The following is a 15,925-nucleotide window of genomic DNA, read 5'->3' on the forward strand; positions in this document are numbered from 1 at the left end:
CACTTTATATGAAGAGACAATACTTGTCCCTTCTACACAGAATGTTTTTGGAACATTTTAGAAATGAACATATGTGAAATATGTTTTTTATCCCCTTGGAGGCAGATTTTTCTTATGAATGCCAAGGTTCTTGCCTAGAATGATGCTATGTAAGAACTGTCTTTAAAGTGGAATTTCTCCAATTTTTTTTTTTTAAGTCAGCAGCTATAAATACTGCAGCTGCTGACTTTTAAAATATGGACACTTACCTGTCCAGGGTGCCCACGATGTCCTCACCCGATCTGTCCCTCGGCTCCTGGTGGAGGCACCGCCATCTTCGGTAAGGGAATCAGGAAGCGAAGCCTTGCGGCTCCATAGCCTTGTTCCCTACTGCACATGCACGAGTTGCGCTGAGCATCCTCACTGGTCCTTGCTGTCTTCTGGACCAGTGTGTCTCCCAGAAGACAGTGGGGGAACAGAGGAGGGGCCGGGGGGCGGTTTAGATCACCATGAAGCCTGCAGTGATGTATGCCTGGAATTGGAAGCAAATACCTGGATTATACAGGTATCTGTTGACCCCTCCCCCCTGAAAGGTGCCACTTTTTGGGTGGAACTTCACTTTAACTGCAATAGAAATGGGATGAGAAAACAGAGCATACAGATTGGTTGAATTGTAAAGCTGATCATACATGTTAAAATCTGATTTTACAATTTCTTTTATAGCACCTACCAACTACTATTTGTTGGCAAATCCAAACAAAATGTCAAGATTGGATTTAACATGTATGGTTAAGGTATATGGTCGGTCTGTCTTTCCAGCAACTGTAAGCTATATGGACCAATTTTTTTTATTTTTTTTTATTGAAAAAGCCTATGGCATGCAAAACACACCCAAAAACTTCCACCCGGTGCCAAAAAAAGTGCTCACACATAAAGAGTGAAACACAAAACCGTGCCACGGGTGTCTGCTGTCCTCCACTAGGAAGGACCTTACCCTGATCCCCCGGGGCGTTAGGCTCCAAACGGGGATTGACGTACCAATACATGGCCCATCCAGCCAAAGCCGGACGATCGCCTTTCTCCGGAAGGTCTGCCGAAACAGACCCACCCAGGTACTAAGGTAGGGGCTCCCCCAAAAGGAGACCCCCCAAAGAGGGCGAACCAAGCCAGAAGGCCTATGTCCACCCTCCCACAAGACTTTCAGGATAGGTCCGAGGACCGACATCCTACTCGCCACACGCGCAGTGACAAACATAAAACGTGACACACAACACACAAAATAAAATAAATAAAAAGTGGGGAAGGGATAGTGGAGGAGTGAAAAAGGTGGCCATTGTGTAAACACAATGACCAGGCCCTCTGGCCAGGAATCAAAAATTCCTCTGGTCCTAGCCAAAAGGCCCGGCCCTAGAGGCAGGTGTGAAAAGTGTGTATACAGTGAAGTCTCCGTGGTGCCAAAATTCAAAGTGATAAATCACAGTGAATGTAAGGCACCCCTGAACTGCCACTTCAGGGGCACATCACCATAGGCTTTTCAAAAGAAGCATCCCCAACCCCCAACCCAGACTACAGCAGCCCCGACCACAGCCAGAAAGGCATGGAGATCCAGGAGCTTAGTGAGAGCCCTTTTCCATCAGGCCTCACCCTCGCTCCCATCACTCCTAACTAATTACATTCTGGAAGTACAGGCCGTTCCCCCATTGGAAACAGGGGAACAAACGTTCCCTCCCGAAAAACTGAGTAGAGTTAAAGCTGCCCCAATCCATGCCAGAAGGCCAGGGTCCCCTCCCCTGGCACCGACCAGTGGTTCTCCATCCCCATCAGAAGGCTTCCCTTTCGGCTACGAACCACTCCGGGTCACCTTTACACCAGCAGGTTTTGCATAGCAACCGCCACCCCTGCTCCACCTCGCCGTAGAACAGGGACGGAAGCAAGCGCCACCTCCTGGTAACTGATAAGAACAGATACTACACTTGATCTTAGCCAAAAGGCAGAGAAGCGAGAAGCTATATGGACCTATTGCCTGCCTAAATTTATATTAAAAAAAATAAACTGATAAAGGAAAATCACATAATATGATTAAACATAACACACTGTATATATTCACTGGCATGATCGGGGAGTCCATCACACCTTACTTTTTTTGTGATGGACGGAAAACATATCCAAATATGGACAGTGGATATTGTTTTCTAAAGCAAACAGTTTATATAAAATCTGTATTTATGGATGGCTTAAAAGTTGTTCACATGGAGTAAATGTTCTATGACTGTTCTGCTTCTGAAAGAGCACTTTTGATAGTAAGGCTCATTGTGTTAGCTCTGTATGAACCTAGACCAATTGAATTAACCTACATCACAGCAGACCTGTAACCTTTATGTCTTGGTCAGAGCAACACAAGACTGCCATAGCAGCTCCTGCCATTATACAGAATGATTTACCTATAGCATATACCTGTAGCTTCTGTAAACTAGCCTCTGAGTTGCATATGTTAACTATACAGATTTATATTTAGCTTGCCTCTACCCCAGGAACACTCCACAGGACTTTGCAATCCAGCTTCTCAGATGATCAATAGTAAATCTAGGCTTCTTTCATTTTCTTTTTTTAATAAAATCAATGTTTTTCCTCTTGTAACCTCTGAAAAACAGCAGTCATGTATGTAGCGATGTTAGAACTCCATCTGCAGGGGAAATTGAGTAGTGCATTGGTAGAAAAGTCCAGTCAGAGGCCGAATTTAACTCATAAAATGCCCGGGCACATCGAGCTCTAACGTAAAATAAATTAATGAATAAAAACATCATGTCTCATGTTTTACATTTGTCATATTGGTTGAATATGCTGCTTCAAGTGAAACACAATTTAATGTAGTATATGCACCCGCTCCTCAATGGAGTATACAGGAATACACCCCATGCAAAGAGGAGACAGCTTGTGATTCTACAGCTGGCTGCTCCCCAATATCATATAATCCTGCAGACACTTTATTGAAATCAGTATCTTTAAAAAGTGCAACAGAATGACTGATTATCAATGACTGGGCTGACTATGAAACTCCATTCTGTTCTCTGAAAGGATAAGCCAGCATGCAATCATCGTTTAGGGAATATAAAAAACTGTTTAAGAAAGGGGTATACATTTATATAACAGCCACTTAGATGTGCCTTGCAAATTAAACCCACTCTGGTGGGAGGAGTGGCTTGGTGCTGGATTTACAGCCATAGTTGAACCAAGTTCAGTTAGTTGATTTGTTCAAATCAGATAAAATAAAGTTTTACTAGCTGTGTGCTCGTATGATACAAGACAGTGTAACCACGTATGGTACACCATGTGACAGGATCACAGGGTGTTTCTGACAGTTGACAAAGACGTTCCAAGAATGCGTATTTCCATTTTTTCTTTGCGTACGCAGCGGACATACATATCTGAGACAACATGTTAGAAATGAAAGAAAAAAACACTGCAGTGATAATTAAAAGACAAAGCACATGTTGCCCATCTGATAATAGGTCTATCAGATAGAAAAAAGAGCAGCATACCGTTCAAGGGATTTTTTCCAGTTTGTTCCATTTATCTGTTATATGTGTCCATAAATAAACAGGATATGGGGCAGATGATATCCACCTCTCCGTGTGCGAATCATTGAAGCAGTGCTATACTTGCCCAATACTTGCCAAGAGAATGACAGATCAGGTCAGCTTGCAGGGATTTCAGTAATCAATGCCCCAGACCATTGATGGAGACATTTATTATCCTTCAGTAGGATAGCAGAACCAGTCCAATTATCACAATGACTGCAATTTTGGGTTGTTTATGGCCCTCCATGAAATTTGACTAATGTAATCAGTGTGGAACCAATGCAAACATCTAAAAATTCATTCTTTTAGATGGTTATACATGCACATACTTATGAAAGATTTCCTATGCCATTTATTTAGCTTTAGGACATGTCCATGTGCTTTAGGCATGTGTTGATGGGCTACGACAAGCTGAATGCTTCGAAGAGCAGACTGCGTTTAATACCATTTGAGAATCGCCTGAAAGAATTACGACTTCATTGAAAGGTGCATTTGACCTGCAGTTGACTTCCTTATGCACTGCATTTTACTTCCTTCTAAGCTGCATCATCCAGCGTCTGCATATTTGTATGGGAAAGAAGCAGTTCTAATGCAAACAAAAGCCTGTTAACACAGGTCTTTATGTAGTCAGTATTTGCTTGCTCAGCTTGACAGTAATGGCTAAGAGGTTACCTGAAGTCTGACCAGCGCTGCTCGGTTGACTCCTTGAGCTCATATGAAATCCCAATTTCTGCAGTATGTAAGGTTATCTAACAGGAGTCACCATAGGAAGACTGTACTTGCACTTCCCCCGGGCTCCAACACCGCACTCACCTCACCCTCCCTAAATATACAGCCAGGGCCTTGAGACGCCCAATACTCGAGGTGGAGAGAAACTCATGATACTGCTAGGGAGACAGGTTCACCTCCAGTCTGGTGTTGGTGCAAAATTCTACAATTTGAATCTTCACTGCACAAATACCTTCAGATACAAGAGCTTCTTTATTCAATTATGATAGAAACAGCATGAACAAATGCCTTGACCTGTGTATCCCTGATGCAGATGAATCTTAAAGAGCAACTCCACATTTGTTGAGAAAAAAAAAAATCCCCCTGGGTGATCCATGTACATTGAATGGGTTTTAACAAACACTGTTGTAGATTACCACCTTTTGTTTTTCTGAAGAAATCCCTGTGTTTGCGCCTGTGTCCATGTGGGAAAGTGAGTCTAACCAGAATGGTTTCATAATTATCAATCAGTTGTGCACCTGCAGTGCTCTAATGAGGAAAGCTGCTGGGCCTGCATCCCTTTAGCTGCGATTTCCTATTTGGAGTATCTTTCCAAAAATGAAATTTTTATTGCAGGGGATGCCTGAAATCTAACTTGTATCTTTGTGCAGACTTCTGGGAAAATCAGTGAGTCAATCACACAAGCAGGAAATGATGTTGCTGGGGGTCGTTCTGTACACATTCTGTGTACAGAACACCTCCAGGTAGCCATATTTCATTACATTTTCAGAAAATTACAGAGCTGCAGATTGAAAAGGAGAGGTATTTTTAAGAACATTCAATTACAATATGACTTGTATCGAAATTGTATTCACTATATTATTTTTTCTTTATTCGCTTTTTTTTTCCCCTCACGAAAGTGGAGTTACCCTTTAAGGCTTGTTCATGCTGTTTCTATGATTCAAACAAAATGATGAAGCTCTCATATATGGCGATCCGGGTTTCGTTCCAAGGATTGTATAAACTGGTGAATGGGGGTGTAGACACCTGGGAAAACCTTGTCTTCCAGAATTTCAGAACTGTTGCAGGAATTTTCAGTGGTGAGATCAGGGCAGCAGGAGATTGCCTGCTAGGTATAAAATCAGTTACTTCACCTAGTACTTAAAGCGGAACTCCACAAATGGCAGCCCATTTAAAAATATGCTTGTTTAAAATGGATCTGGTATAACAAGGTGTATGCCACCTGTCTCGTTTACTATTTCCATTTTTGTTAAGTGTTGGAAGTACTGCTGTCGCCATACTCCTGATGCTCTGACACAGCCATACTGCCTACCTCTATCCTCCGCTGTTCATTCACAGAATACTTGGTATTTTGTGAAAGGGTTAATGTAATACAAAGCCTTCTTTGATTAAGAGGAAAGGAGGGGCAGAGCTTCTGCGCATGATTCTGCAAGCTGCAGTTTTGGTGACACAAAGGTCCAGCATCAAAATGGCAGAAGTATAATAGAAGCTATACCCCTAATGCTTAATAAAAATGTACAGTAAATAAAAGATAATGCAAAGTTGTATCCACCTCATTGACTTAACCCCTAATAATCCAGCACATTTTTAAAAGAGCTTCATTTTCTGGACATCTTCTTTAACACTAAGGCCTGATTCACACCTATGCATTTTTAGTGCTTTTTGCATTTTCAGATTTGCACTGCAGTCCATTTACCATGGTTTCCTATGGAACACGTTCTGTAGTGCAAATCTGCAAAATGCAAAAAAGCACAAAAAATGCATAGGTGTGAATCAGGCCTTAATGCTTATTCAGATGCTTACAAAAACTGGTACTGTTTTAGCAATGCAACCAAAGCTCATTCCAAAAAAACAAAATGCCTTAAAGAGCAGAAGTCAAGAATTATTATTATTTTTTTTTGCTGGCGTTTCATAGCCACCTTCACATAAGTAATGTAAATAAAATCTCAAAAAGCGTTACAAAATTTAATGCATTCAGCTTTGATTGCACAGGCAGTCAATCATTATCTGTAGAAAACCAAAAATATATACAAAGACTCACTTCAGAAATTCATATATTTTACTTACAAATATCTGTACGCTCAAAAATTTAACATAAACTTTAGGGGCACTTATTGTCCTGCACTTGTGTGCATGTATATATATTTATATATATTTATATTTATACACTTTTATTAAATAACATTTTACAAACTGTATAGAACTTTTTTTTTTGTACAGCAAATCCTTTGCCCTGGGAAACTGTTGGTGGGGGAGAAAAATGGAAAAAAAATCCAAGTTTTCTTGCATGTTAAGTCTTAGGAGTTGTGCAAGCAGTGAAAAAGAAAAACTCAGGAGGTTGAGGTATTTAGCCACGCACACAAAATAGATTGCAGCAACAGCGTTAAAAATCCAAATAGCTCAGAAAATCCCCCAAAATGTCAAAACAAAAGAAATGAATACTAATAATCCATCGGGGGGCTGAAAGGGTTATATAGAAAGTAGTCCATTCTGCTGCGGCAGTTCAGTTTCGTGTCACAAACTGCTTGAAGATGTCCGAGGTGACTGTGCGCACTAAGGAATCAGACTAGTTTGTTCATCCATAGGTGATGTGAAAAAGAGGTGGTGTAAGAAAAATAAGTGGTGTATGGAAGGCCAAAATTGTTTCCCCAAGATCATGCAAGGTATTGCTGTAGTGCGGTTTTTGCCCTAGAGAAAGCACAAAGAAAGTCAATTTTCTAAGAAAAGAAATCATTTTTGCAAAACATATCAATGGGAACATTTTGTTTTTCTCTCTCCAATTTTTATCTACTTGTACTTTTTCCAAAGGAGTACGGAGATATGGTAAACAACATGTTTACATTGCAGCCATGTGTGACCTGTAAACCCACTAATAGTCTGAAGCATCACATTGCGTTTGCTGAGTTATAAACCCTACCTACTTTAAGGTACAACTCTTCCCTTCAAACAATTAGATAAAAGCCCCAATGTGGAAAGGTCTACGGACTTAATGCCTATCAATCTACCCAAAGTGAATGTTTCCTTTCCTAAACAGCATGTAGTAACGCATAGGTGGCAGTACAGATTTGTGCCCAGTGTCTTCACGACTCAGAGCTACTAAATTTAGGGAGCTTTTGTCTAGGAATTCAAGGGCTGACCTGCCTCTTCACTTCCCACAAATCCCTACAGCTTGTTTAGTGTTTAATGGGCTTTGTGGGAAGTAGAGGGCCAGCCCTATACAATAAGCTCTTGTACTAAAAGTACAGTGGATATAAAAAGTCTACACACCCCTGTTAAAATGTCAGGTTTCTGTGATGTAAAAAAAATGAGACAAAGATGAATCATTTCAGAACTTTTTCCACCTTTAAGGTGTCCTATAAACTGTACAACTCCATTGAACAAACTAAAATCTTTTAGGTGGAGGGAAGTAAAAAGAAAAAAGAAAAGAATATGGTTGCATAAGCGTGCACACCCTTAAACTAATATTTTGTTGAAGCATCTTTTAATTTTATTACAGCACTCAGTCTTTTGGTATGAGTCTATCAGCATAGTACATCATGACTTGGCAATATTTGCCCACTCTTCTTTGCAAAAACACTCCAAATCTGTCAGATTGCAAGGGCATCTCCTGTGCACAGCCCTCTTCAGATCACCCCACAGATTTTCAATGGGATTCATGTCTGGGCTCTGGCTGGGCCATTCCAAAACTTTAATCCTCTTCTGGTGAAGCCATTCCTTTGTTGATTTGGACGTATGCTTTGGGTCATTGTCATACTAAAAGATGAAGTTCCTCTTTGTGCTCAGCTTCCTAGCAGAAGCCTGAAGGTTTTGCGCCAATATTGACTGATATTTGGAACTGTTCATAATTCCCTCTACCTTGTTACTAAGCCCCCCTGTTCCAGCTGAAGAAAAACAGCCCCAAAGAATGATGCTGCCACCACCATGGTTTTTGTGCCAAACATTGAATTATGGCCAAAAAGTTCAACCTCGGTTTCATCAGACCATAACACATTTTCCGACATGCTTTTGGGAGACTTCAGATGTGTTTTTGCAAAATTTACCCGGGCTTGGATGTTTTTCCTTCATAGGAAAAGGCTTCTGTCTTGCCACTCTACCCCACAGCCCAGACATATGACAAATATGGGGGATTGTTGCCACATGTACCACACAGCCAATACTTGCCAGATATTCCTGCAGCTCCTTTAATGTTGCTGTAGGCCTCTTGGCAGCCTCCCTTTTCTTCTCGTCTTTTCATCAATTTTGGAGGTGACGGACGTCCAGTTCTTGGTAATGTCACAGTTGTGCCACATTTTCTCCACTTGATGACTTCACTGTGTTCCATGGCATATCTAATGCCTTGGAAATTCTTTTGTACCCTTCTCCTGACTGATACCTTTTAACAATGAGATCCCTCTAATGTTTAGGCAGCTCTCTGTGGATCATGGCTTTTGTTGTAGGATGCGACTAAGAAAATGTCAGGAAAGACCTACTAGAACAGCTATACATTATTTGGGGTTAATCAGAGGCATTTTACATGATGGCAGGTGTGTACTGACTGCTATTTAACACAAGTTTGAATAAGATTGCTTAATTCCTAACACAGCTACATCCCCAGTTATAAGAGTTTGTTTGAATTTGTTTTTTAATTGAGTTGTACAGTTTATAGGTCACATTAAAAGGTGGAAAAAGTTCTGGAATTATTTATCTTTGTCCCATTTTTTTACATCACAGAAAGCTGACATTTTAACACGGGTGTGTAGACTTTATATCCACTGTACTTGGCAAAGATACTTTCAGGCAGCTATATATATATATAACATTTAGGCTGCAGTTTCATATAATTTTAGGGAAAAAATGGTTTCCTTCAACTCCAGTTTCTGTTTCTACAATGCAGTGAATACTGTATGTTGGGAATGCCACGGATTTTCCAGGGACTTCAAGTAAATATGCATTTACTGCGTGCTTCAAGCATACTTACTTGTCACAGAGGTTTGGATCTGTCGATTGACTCAGTTTGTGCAGAATGTCAACAATCCCAATTTCTCGCAGCTTATCCTGACGCTCTTGTGAGCCTGTGGAGCGAAGATACTACATTAGCAAACTTGGAGGGATGTGTAAAAGTGGTTACAGAATCACGAGCTCTAATCTGACTTCCCCTGTAGGTGCCAGGGATATTTTAGGTGCTGCATACCATAATGCAAACTATTAGATGTTGCAGAAGAATGGAGCAATAATATTAATGGGTAAAATACACGTTAGGATTAGGCCCTAGACTGCATATTAGCAATTTGTCATTTGCAAGGAAAAAGAGTAAAAGTATTGTGGAGCTATAATTAGTCATTAAAAAGGCTCCTGATTTTAAAAACATTTTAATTTTTAACTTTATTCATCATTGTACTTATTAAAATGATTGTAAATGCTCAATTATTTTCTCTTAATAAACATTGTATACTTACCTACTATGTACAATGGTTTTGCACAGAGCAGCCCCGATCCTCCTATTCCAAGGTCCTCATTACTCCTATTCTCGGTGTACCAGCATAGGAAGCCATTTCTTATTGCAGGCTCGTTCCAAAGCACTTTGTGAGCGTCTATAGACACATGGTGTGGCTCAACACAGGATTTGACTGACAGCAGCTGGAGCCAATGGCTCTTGCTGCTGCCAAAGTCCCTGTGAGAACAGCACTGGATCATTGGCAGGCTATGGTAAATGTTTAGAGATTGGGGAGGGAAATAGAACGTTTTTTTTTATCTTCATGCAAGAAACGCATTAATGTAAACACCAAGGCTTTTGAACTACTTTAATCTAAAAGTTTAATTTATAAATCACTAAACAATCCACATCGTAGTGGTGGTATAATGTTACCACTTGGAGCTGAGAAACGCCCTGGTTTTCATAGTGTACGTGTACTGCATAGTGTACTTGGTTTAAAAACATCTAGTTAAGGACATACAGCTATGAATTTAAATTGTGCATGATACCCACATACTACTGTAAAAATGAACATCTGGCTTACAGTGACTACTGCATAATGGAATTTTTGACCTCTGTACTCTGGTACACACCCAGAAAACAGTCAGAAGTGTGCAACATACAGCACAGAATACAAAGTTCAGAGGTCAGCAATGACTCGTGACCACCATACTTTGTATTCTGCGCTGCATGGTACATACCCTTATTGTTGTAGGTTACTAATAATTACTGCACTGTACAATACATACTACTGACCGACCCCCCCCCCCCCCCCCCATTATATACAGATACTAATATATACAAATATTCCCATTTGAAAATTTTCCCTGTTTTGGTGATATCTGTAAAATTGTGGGCTTGTCATAATTTTCTGTGTTTTTGGCCACCAGAACACAGAGATGGTGAATCAACATATATCAAAATATGATTTGTTTTCTACAGCTTGCCTGTAAAATCTTTTTCTTGGAGTACATCACGGGACACAGCGCAGGCATAATAAGTAATTGGGTTATACGCCACCTACTGGTGAATGGACACTGGTAAATCAATCAAAGAAGAAGTCCTCCCCTATATAACCCCTCTTACACTGGAAGTACCTCAGTTTTGTAGCAAGAACTAAACTTCCCAGACAAGAGGGGAGGAGTCACTGTGTCCCGTGATGTACTCTAAGAAAAGGATTTTAGAGGTAAGCTGTAAAAAAGAAAATCCTAATTTCTTTATCGTACATCACGGGACACAGAACAGCCATTATAACTAACTGGGATGTCCCCAAGCAATGCTTTTGAGGGGAGGGAACCCATTATGACCAAAGAAAAAACATTAGAACAACAGGATCTATATTGCTGCCTGCAGTGCACTGCATCCAAATGCAACATCCTCTTGAGTCCTAACATACACTTCATAAAACCTAGTGAACGCATGCACCGAAGACCAAGTAGCAGGCTTGCAAATCTGAGCCATCGATGCTTGATGATGAACTGCCCAAGAAGCACTCACTTTTCTGGTAGTGTGCCCTTACTGGAAAAGGCAGGGTTTTCCCCCCTTAATACATATGCCTGAACGATCACTTGGTGGATCCATTGAGAAATAGTCGACTTACAATGCCGCCTGTCCCTTCTGGCAATACAAACAGAACATCAGTCTTCCGCATCTGAGTCGACATCTTCAGACTGCCCCTATTACTGTTTGTAATACACTGAGAACAAAGGCAGTCTCCTGCATGTTCTTGACATCCACCTGGTAAAAACCCTGTGGATGTATAAAACTTAAAGACCAAATAGCGGTCTTGCACACCTGGACCACTGACACCTGATGGAGGATGGCCCAAGATACTCCCACACACCTGGTAGAGAATCTCTCCCCAGAATAAAATGGGATTTTGCTAATTAAAATCATAGGCATCATTGATAAACTGGCAGATCCACAGCTAAACATTCAACCTGGATGCCACCTGCCCTTCCTGGTCTCTTCTGGCTGCACAAATCAGGATTCCGGACCTCGATCGCTCGTGAAAGAGAAACATGCAGATCTGGTTCTCTCAGGGGAGTAGAGACAGATTGTGTGTTCATACTATGTATGAACACCAATCTCTCTCCTCCTAGACAGTACCACCCCCCCCCCCTTAGTTAGAACACTCACAGCGAACACAGTTAACCCCTTGATTGCCCCCTAGTGGTAACCCATTCTCTGCCAGTGACATTTATACAGTAATCAGTGCATTTTTATAGCACTGATTGCTGTATAATTGTCAATGGTCCCAAAAATGTGTCAAAAGTGTCCGATGTGTCCACCGCAATATTGCAGTCCTGATTAAAATCGCAGATTGCCGCCATTACTAGTAAGAAAAAATAATAATAAAAATACCATAAATCTATCCCCTATATTGTAGACGCTATAACTTTTGTGCAAAATATATATCAATATATGCTTACTGCAATTTTTTTTACCAAAAACGTGTAGAAGAATACATATTGACCTAAACTGAGGAAAAAAAAAATTTTTGGATAAGAAAAATGTGGGATATTTATTATAGCTCTTTTGTTTATAGCGCAAAAAATAAAAACCGCTGAGGCGATCAAATACCACTAAAAGAAATCTCTATTTGTGAGAAAAAAAGGACGTCAATTTTGTATGGGTACAACGTCGCACGACAACGTAATTGTCAGTTAAAGAGATGCAGTCCTGTATCGCAAAAAATGGCGTGGTCATTGAACAGCCAAATCTTCCAGGGCTGGAGTGGTTAAAGTGCACTGCTAGGGGTGTATTGACTTTCAGTTGCATAGCCCCCCCCCCCCCCCGGATTAAGCAATAAGTAAGCAGTATATGATCTTGACTTGTCTGGACACACATTTCCCCCATAGCAACTACTCACACTTCACTAGTATACATGGGCTGGTGTTATGCATATCTCCAGAGGTCCCAGGACCACATGGCTTTTTTAACATGACCGCTCTTCCACTTCCTACCTATATAAAAATAGGCCATACTGGGCGACCTGCGCCCTCTAGTGTCTGGAGCAGAAACACGACTAAGAAGCACAAAGCATGATTAAACAGCACACTGCCCCCAGTGGCCACTTGGAGAACAGACAGAATTCTCTCTTTAAAAAAAAAAAAAAAAAAGAGAAACGGCAAAAATGCAGACTTACCATTCTTCACTCCAATCTTCACCCATCACCACAAGCTTTGTCATAAAAGACCTTCAGAGGCTGGGTCCCCCTTAATCTGGGGTCCATTCCCCTGGACCTGTATAGCACCCTGCAGGAAAGCACCTTGGTCAGAGCAAACACTGCACAGGGTTCCATTACACAGGGTTCATCGCTATAAGGCTTCATTACAGGCAAAACCTCAAGGAATCTTCTCTTTCCAATAAGGACTTGTGTACCATCCATTTTGGCTGATAGCTTTTTTGAATGGATCCGATTGAAGTCCATGATTCTTAATAGAACCATCCAGACCTCCAAGTATGCTGCAAGAGCACATGTCACTTCAGTGACCATCCACCTAACAGACACTGGCTAAAAAACTGAGGTACTTCCTGTGTAGGAGGGGTTATATAGGGGGAGGGGGACTTCTTATTTGATTGATTTACCAGTGTCCATTCACTAATTATTATGGCGGCTCTGTGTCCAGTGATGTACAATAAAGAAAATACAGCAATAAAAGTATAATATGGATTCTAACCCTTCCATGTTCTATCTAAAAAATGTTTTTTTTTTTAAACTCTTTTGGATATACATTAAATTGAAACACTTTTAATGGATATAAGGACTGCATCATATGCGTGCTGTGCATATAACACGTAGGCTCAGGTTCTATTTAACCATGCATCTTTAAGCCACTACCACTACCAATGTAGTGTGGCAACAACTATCATTCGCCGTAAATAGCTGCTGCGTCATTTCTCTTCTTACAGTGCCCAGGTCTTCCACAATCCTAGCACTGATTTAAATACACTAAAGATAAAGCAAATCTAAAAATATATAGTGGTATAGCAATAATCATGGCGTGGATTTTGTACTAACACTTCTGCACTTTAGTTTACAAAAAATATATCTCTATATATGTGAAAATACAAGCTACACTGAAGACAAGAAAGGCAAAAAGGCTTAGCTGCAGTAGCTCATAAAGCTTTGAGGCCGATTTACTGAGTATTCACACAATTTTTTTAAATATGGAATTATCCAACCATGTGAAAAGCAAATTTCAGTTTACTTATGTTCATAGCACATTATTTAATAATTGAAGTAAATGCTCGTACAATTGTGTGAAGATTCTCGCCTTTCTTAGTAAATAAGCCTGATTGTGCCTGCAATACCAGCATGAACAGTGTCTCGTCATGCAGGCACATACAGATCTGGTTCTTACAATAAAAAAGGTAGCTCTACCTAAAACAGTTATCATTTTCTTTATTAGGTCAAGATATTCCCATCACTCATTTGAGATATAAAAGGTAGGATGGGGTAATTTTCCCCCCATCAGGGTCACCAGGAGTGGCTTTAAAGGGCTCATCTACTAGACTTCAGCATTAGAAGCATGGACCAACCACTAAGGATGAATAAACATGCAGACGTGCAGCAATCCAAAATGACTGGCAATTAAAATGACTCAGGTGGAGGTGCTTGCACAGATATGAAATTTGCAATCAGTACTCCTCTAAGACAGAGGTGATGCAAATTTACTTTCTTACCTTCCTCTTCATTCCACGTGAGATTTGCTATGCAGAACATTGCAGCCAGCTGGAGTTTCAGATTGGAATGACCCTGTGATAGGGAAGACAGAATACAAAGGCATAATTTGTTTATTCAAAAGTAATTTATTGTTCAAACCTTTGAGAGCTTTGAGAACATGACAATGACAAATGAACAGGCGCCTAAAATGTAAAAATAAGGGTGATAAACCAAAAAATAAAAAACACCCATAACAAAAGACTGCGCCTGTAAAATATATATGAAGAACGAACGCATTTCCATATAAATATATAAAGATTGCACACCACGGAGAAGTACCAGAAAATCAGTTTTTGCTGGAGTAGGCCTGGAGACAAAGTAGTAAAAACTAAGTGGGAAACAAACCCTGACTTGGGCCGAAGTAAAAGTGGTTGTACACCGCAGACTTGAAATATGAACAAAGCATATCCCTCTATAGCGAGTACTTGTCTCAATTGAAGGTATTATGTATCATTCCTCCGATATTAGCAATAATCACTTCTGACAAATTTTCCTGACACCAAGAGAAAAATGGTTACATGGGAGGGACCTCCAGCTGATTGACAGCCTCAGCTCTGTTCCTGTGAGCTGTGTGGAGGGAGGGGAGTCCATCCATTCCATCCAATTAGCTGTCAGAGCTCTTCTCACTGAGCTCTGTAGAGTGCAACTTCCACACTCTCCACTAACCTTTTTTTCTAAACTCTCACACTTTAAAATTCAGCACTTTGGATGGATGTAGAGAAGAGAAGAGAAGAGTGCAGATAGACAGATACAACATATGTAGGGGGATTTGTTTCATCTCTGTGCATCATAGGAGGCCAATCACTTCACTGGGCCTACATAAGGGTTTACAACCACTTTAAAGGGTTTCACTATTGTTGTACTTCAAAGGAAGCCTGTCATAAGAGACATATGAGAACTTCCATTGCTGTCCTGAAAATGCAAAGATTGTTGCTTTTGGGTTGACAACTCGGCATAACTGCTAAGATACTGACCTGCAGCAAGTATACAAATCAGAAGTTTTGAATTCACTTGCTTTATACTTGTTTTAAGTCAGTGAGTAATGAAGCTAGAGAGAACCGGGCATCTAGCAATTTTATAAGAAAGCCAGCACTTGCAGTCTTGTACTTACAGGGAATAGCTTTTCAAATTATTATTTAAAATATATGCTATGAATGGGTGTTAGAAAAGGCCAACAAACTCTACGTTTCATGGACTTGAGAAGTGCAAAAAGTCCGGAACTGAAGGAGAGACTTTGCGTCCTTCAGCTCCCCAGTCTAGATCTGCATGCGCAGTGTTATGTCCATGTGCTTGCCATTAAAACCAGACAGTCAAACTCTGGCAATCACTACACATGTGTATGAAAGCATTAGCAGAGGTAACCTTGAATGAAAACTTACATTTGAGCCTGCTGGGGATATATATCTAAGGCTACTTTCACGTTGTGGGCGTCGGCGGTAAAGCGACACTATATTAAGC

At 40.6% G+C, this 15,925-nt stretch overlaps 1 protein-coding gene and 1 pseudogene across 4 annotated transcripts in view; both read right to left on the reverse strand.

The window, feature by feature from the left end:
• Nucleotides 1-1,849: 1,849 nt before the first annotated feature.
• Nucleotides 1,850-1,982, reverse strand: LOC143925809 (U2 spliceosomal RNA; annotated as a pseudogene).
• A 4,341-nt stretch (nucleotides 1,983-6,323) lies between these two features.
• ARMC8 (armadillo repeat containing 8) overlaps nucleotides 6,324-15,925 on the reverse strand; it is a 185,267-nt gene continuing 175,665 nt past the window's right edge. For all 4 annotated transcript variants that reach the window (XM_077448427.1, XM_077448425.1, XM_077448426.1 and 1 more), the window contains 3 exons: nucleotides 14,428-14,500; nucleotides 9,244-9,337; nucleotides 6,324-6,974 (listed from right to left, as the gene is read on the reverse strand). In XM_077448427.1, the coding sequence (XP_077304553.1) occupies nucleotides 6,941-6,974; nucleotides 9,244-9,337; nucleotides 14,428-14,500 (201 nt within the window). In that variant the 3' untranslated portion in view covers nucleotides 6,324-6,940. The remainder of the gene's footprint in view (nucleotides 6,975-9,243; nucleotides 9,338-14,427; nucleotides 14,501-15,925) is intronic.

This window comes from Lithobates pipiens, unplaced genomic scaffold (genome assembly GCF_037356315.1).
Source record: "Lithobates pipiens isolate NorthernLeopardFrog02 unplaced genomic scaffold, aLitPip1_a1.2 Scaffold_22, whole genome shotgun sequence".
NCBI lineage: Eukaryota > Metazoa > Chordata > Amphibia > Anura > Ranidae > Lithobates > Lithobates pipiens.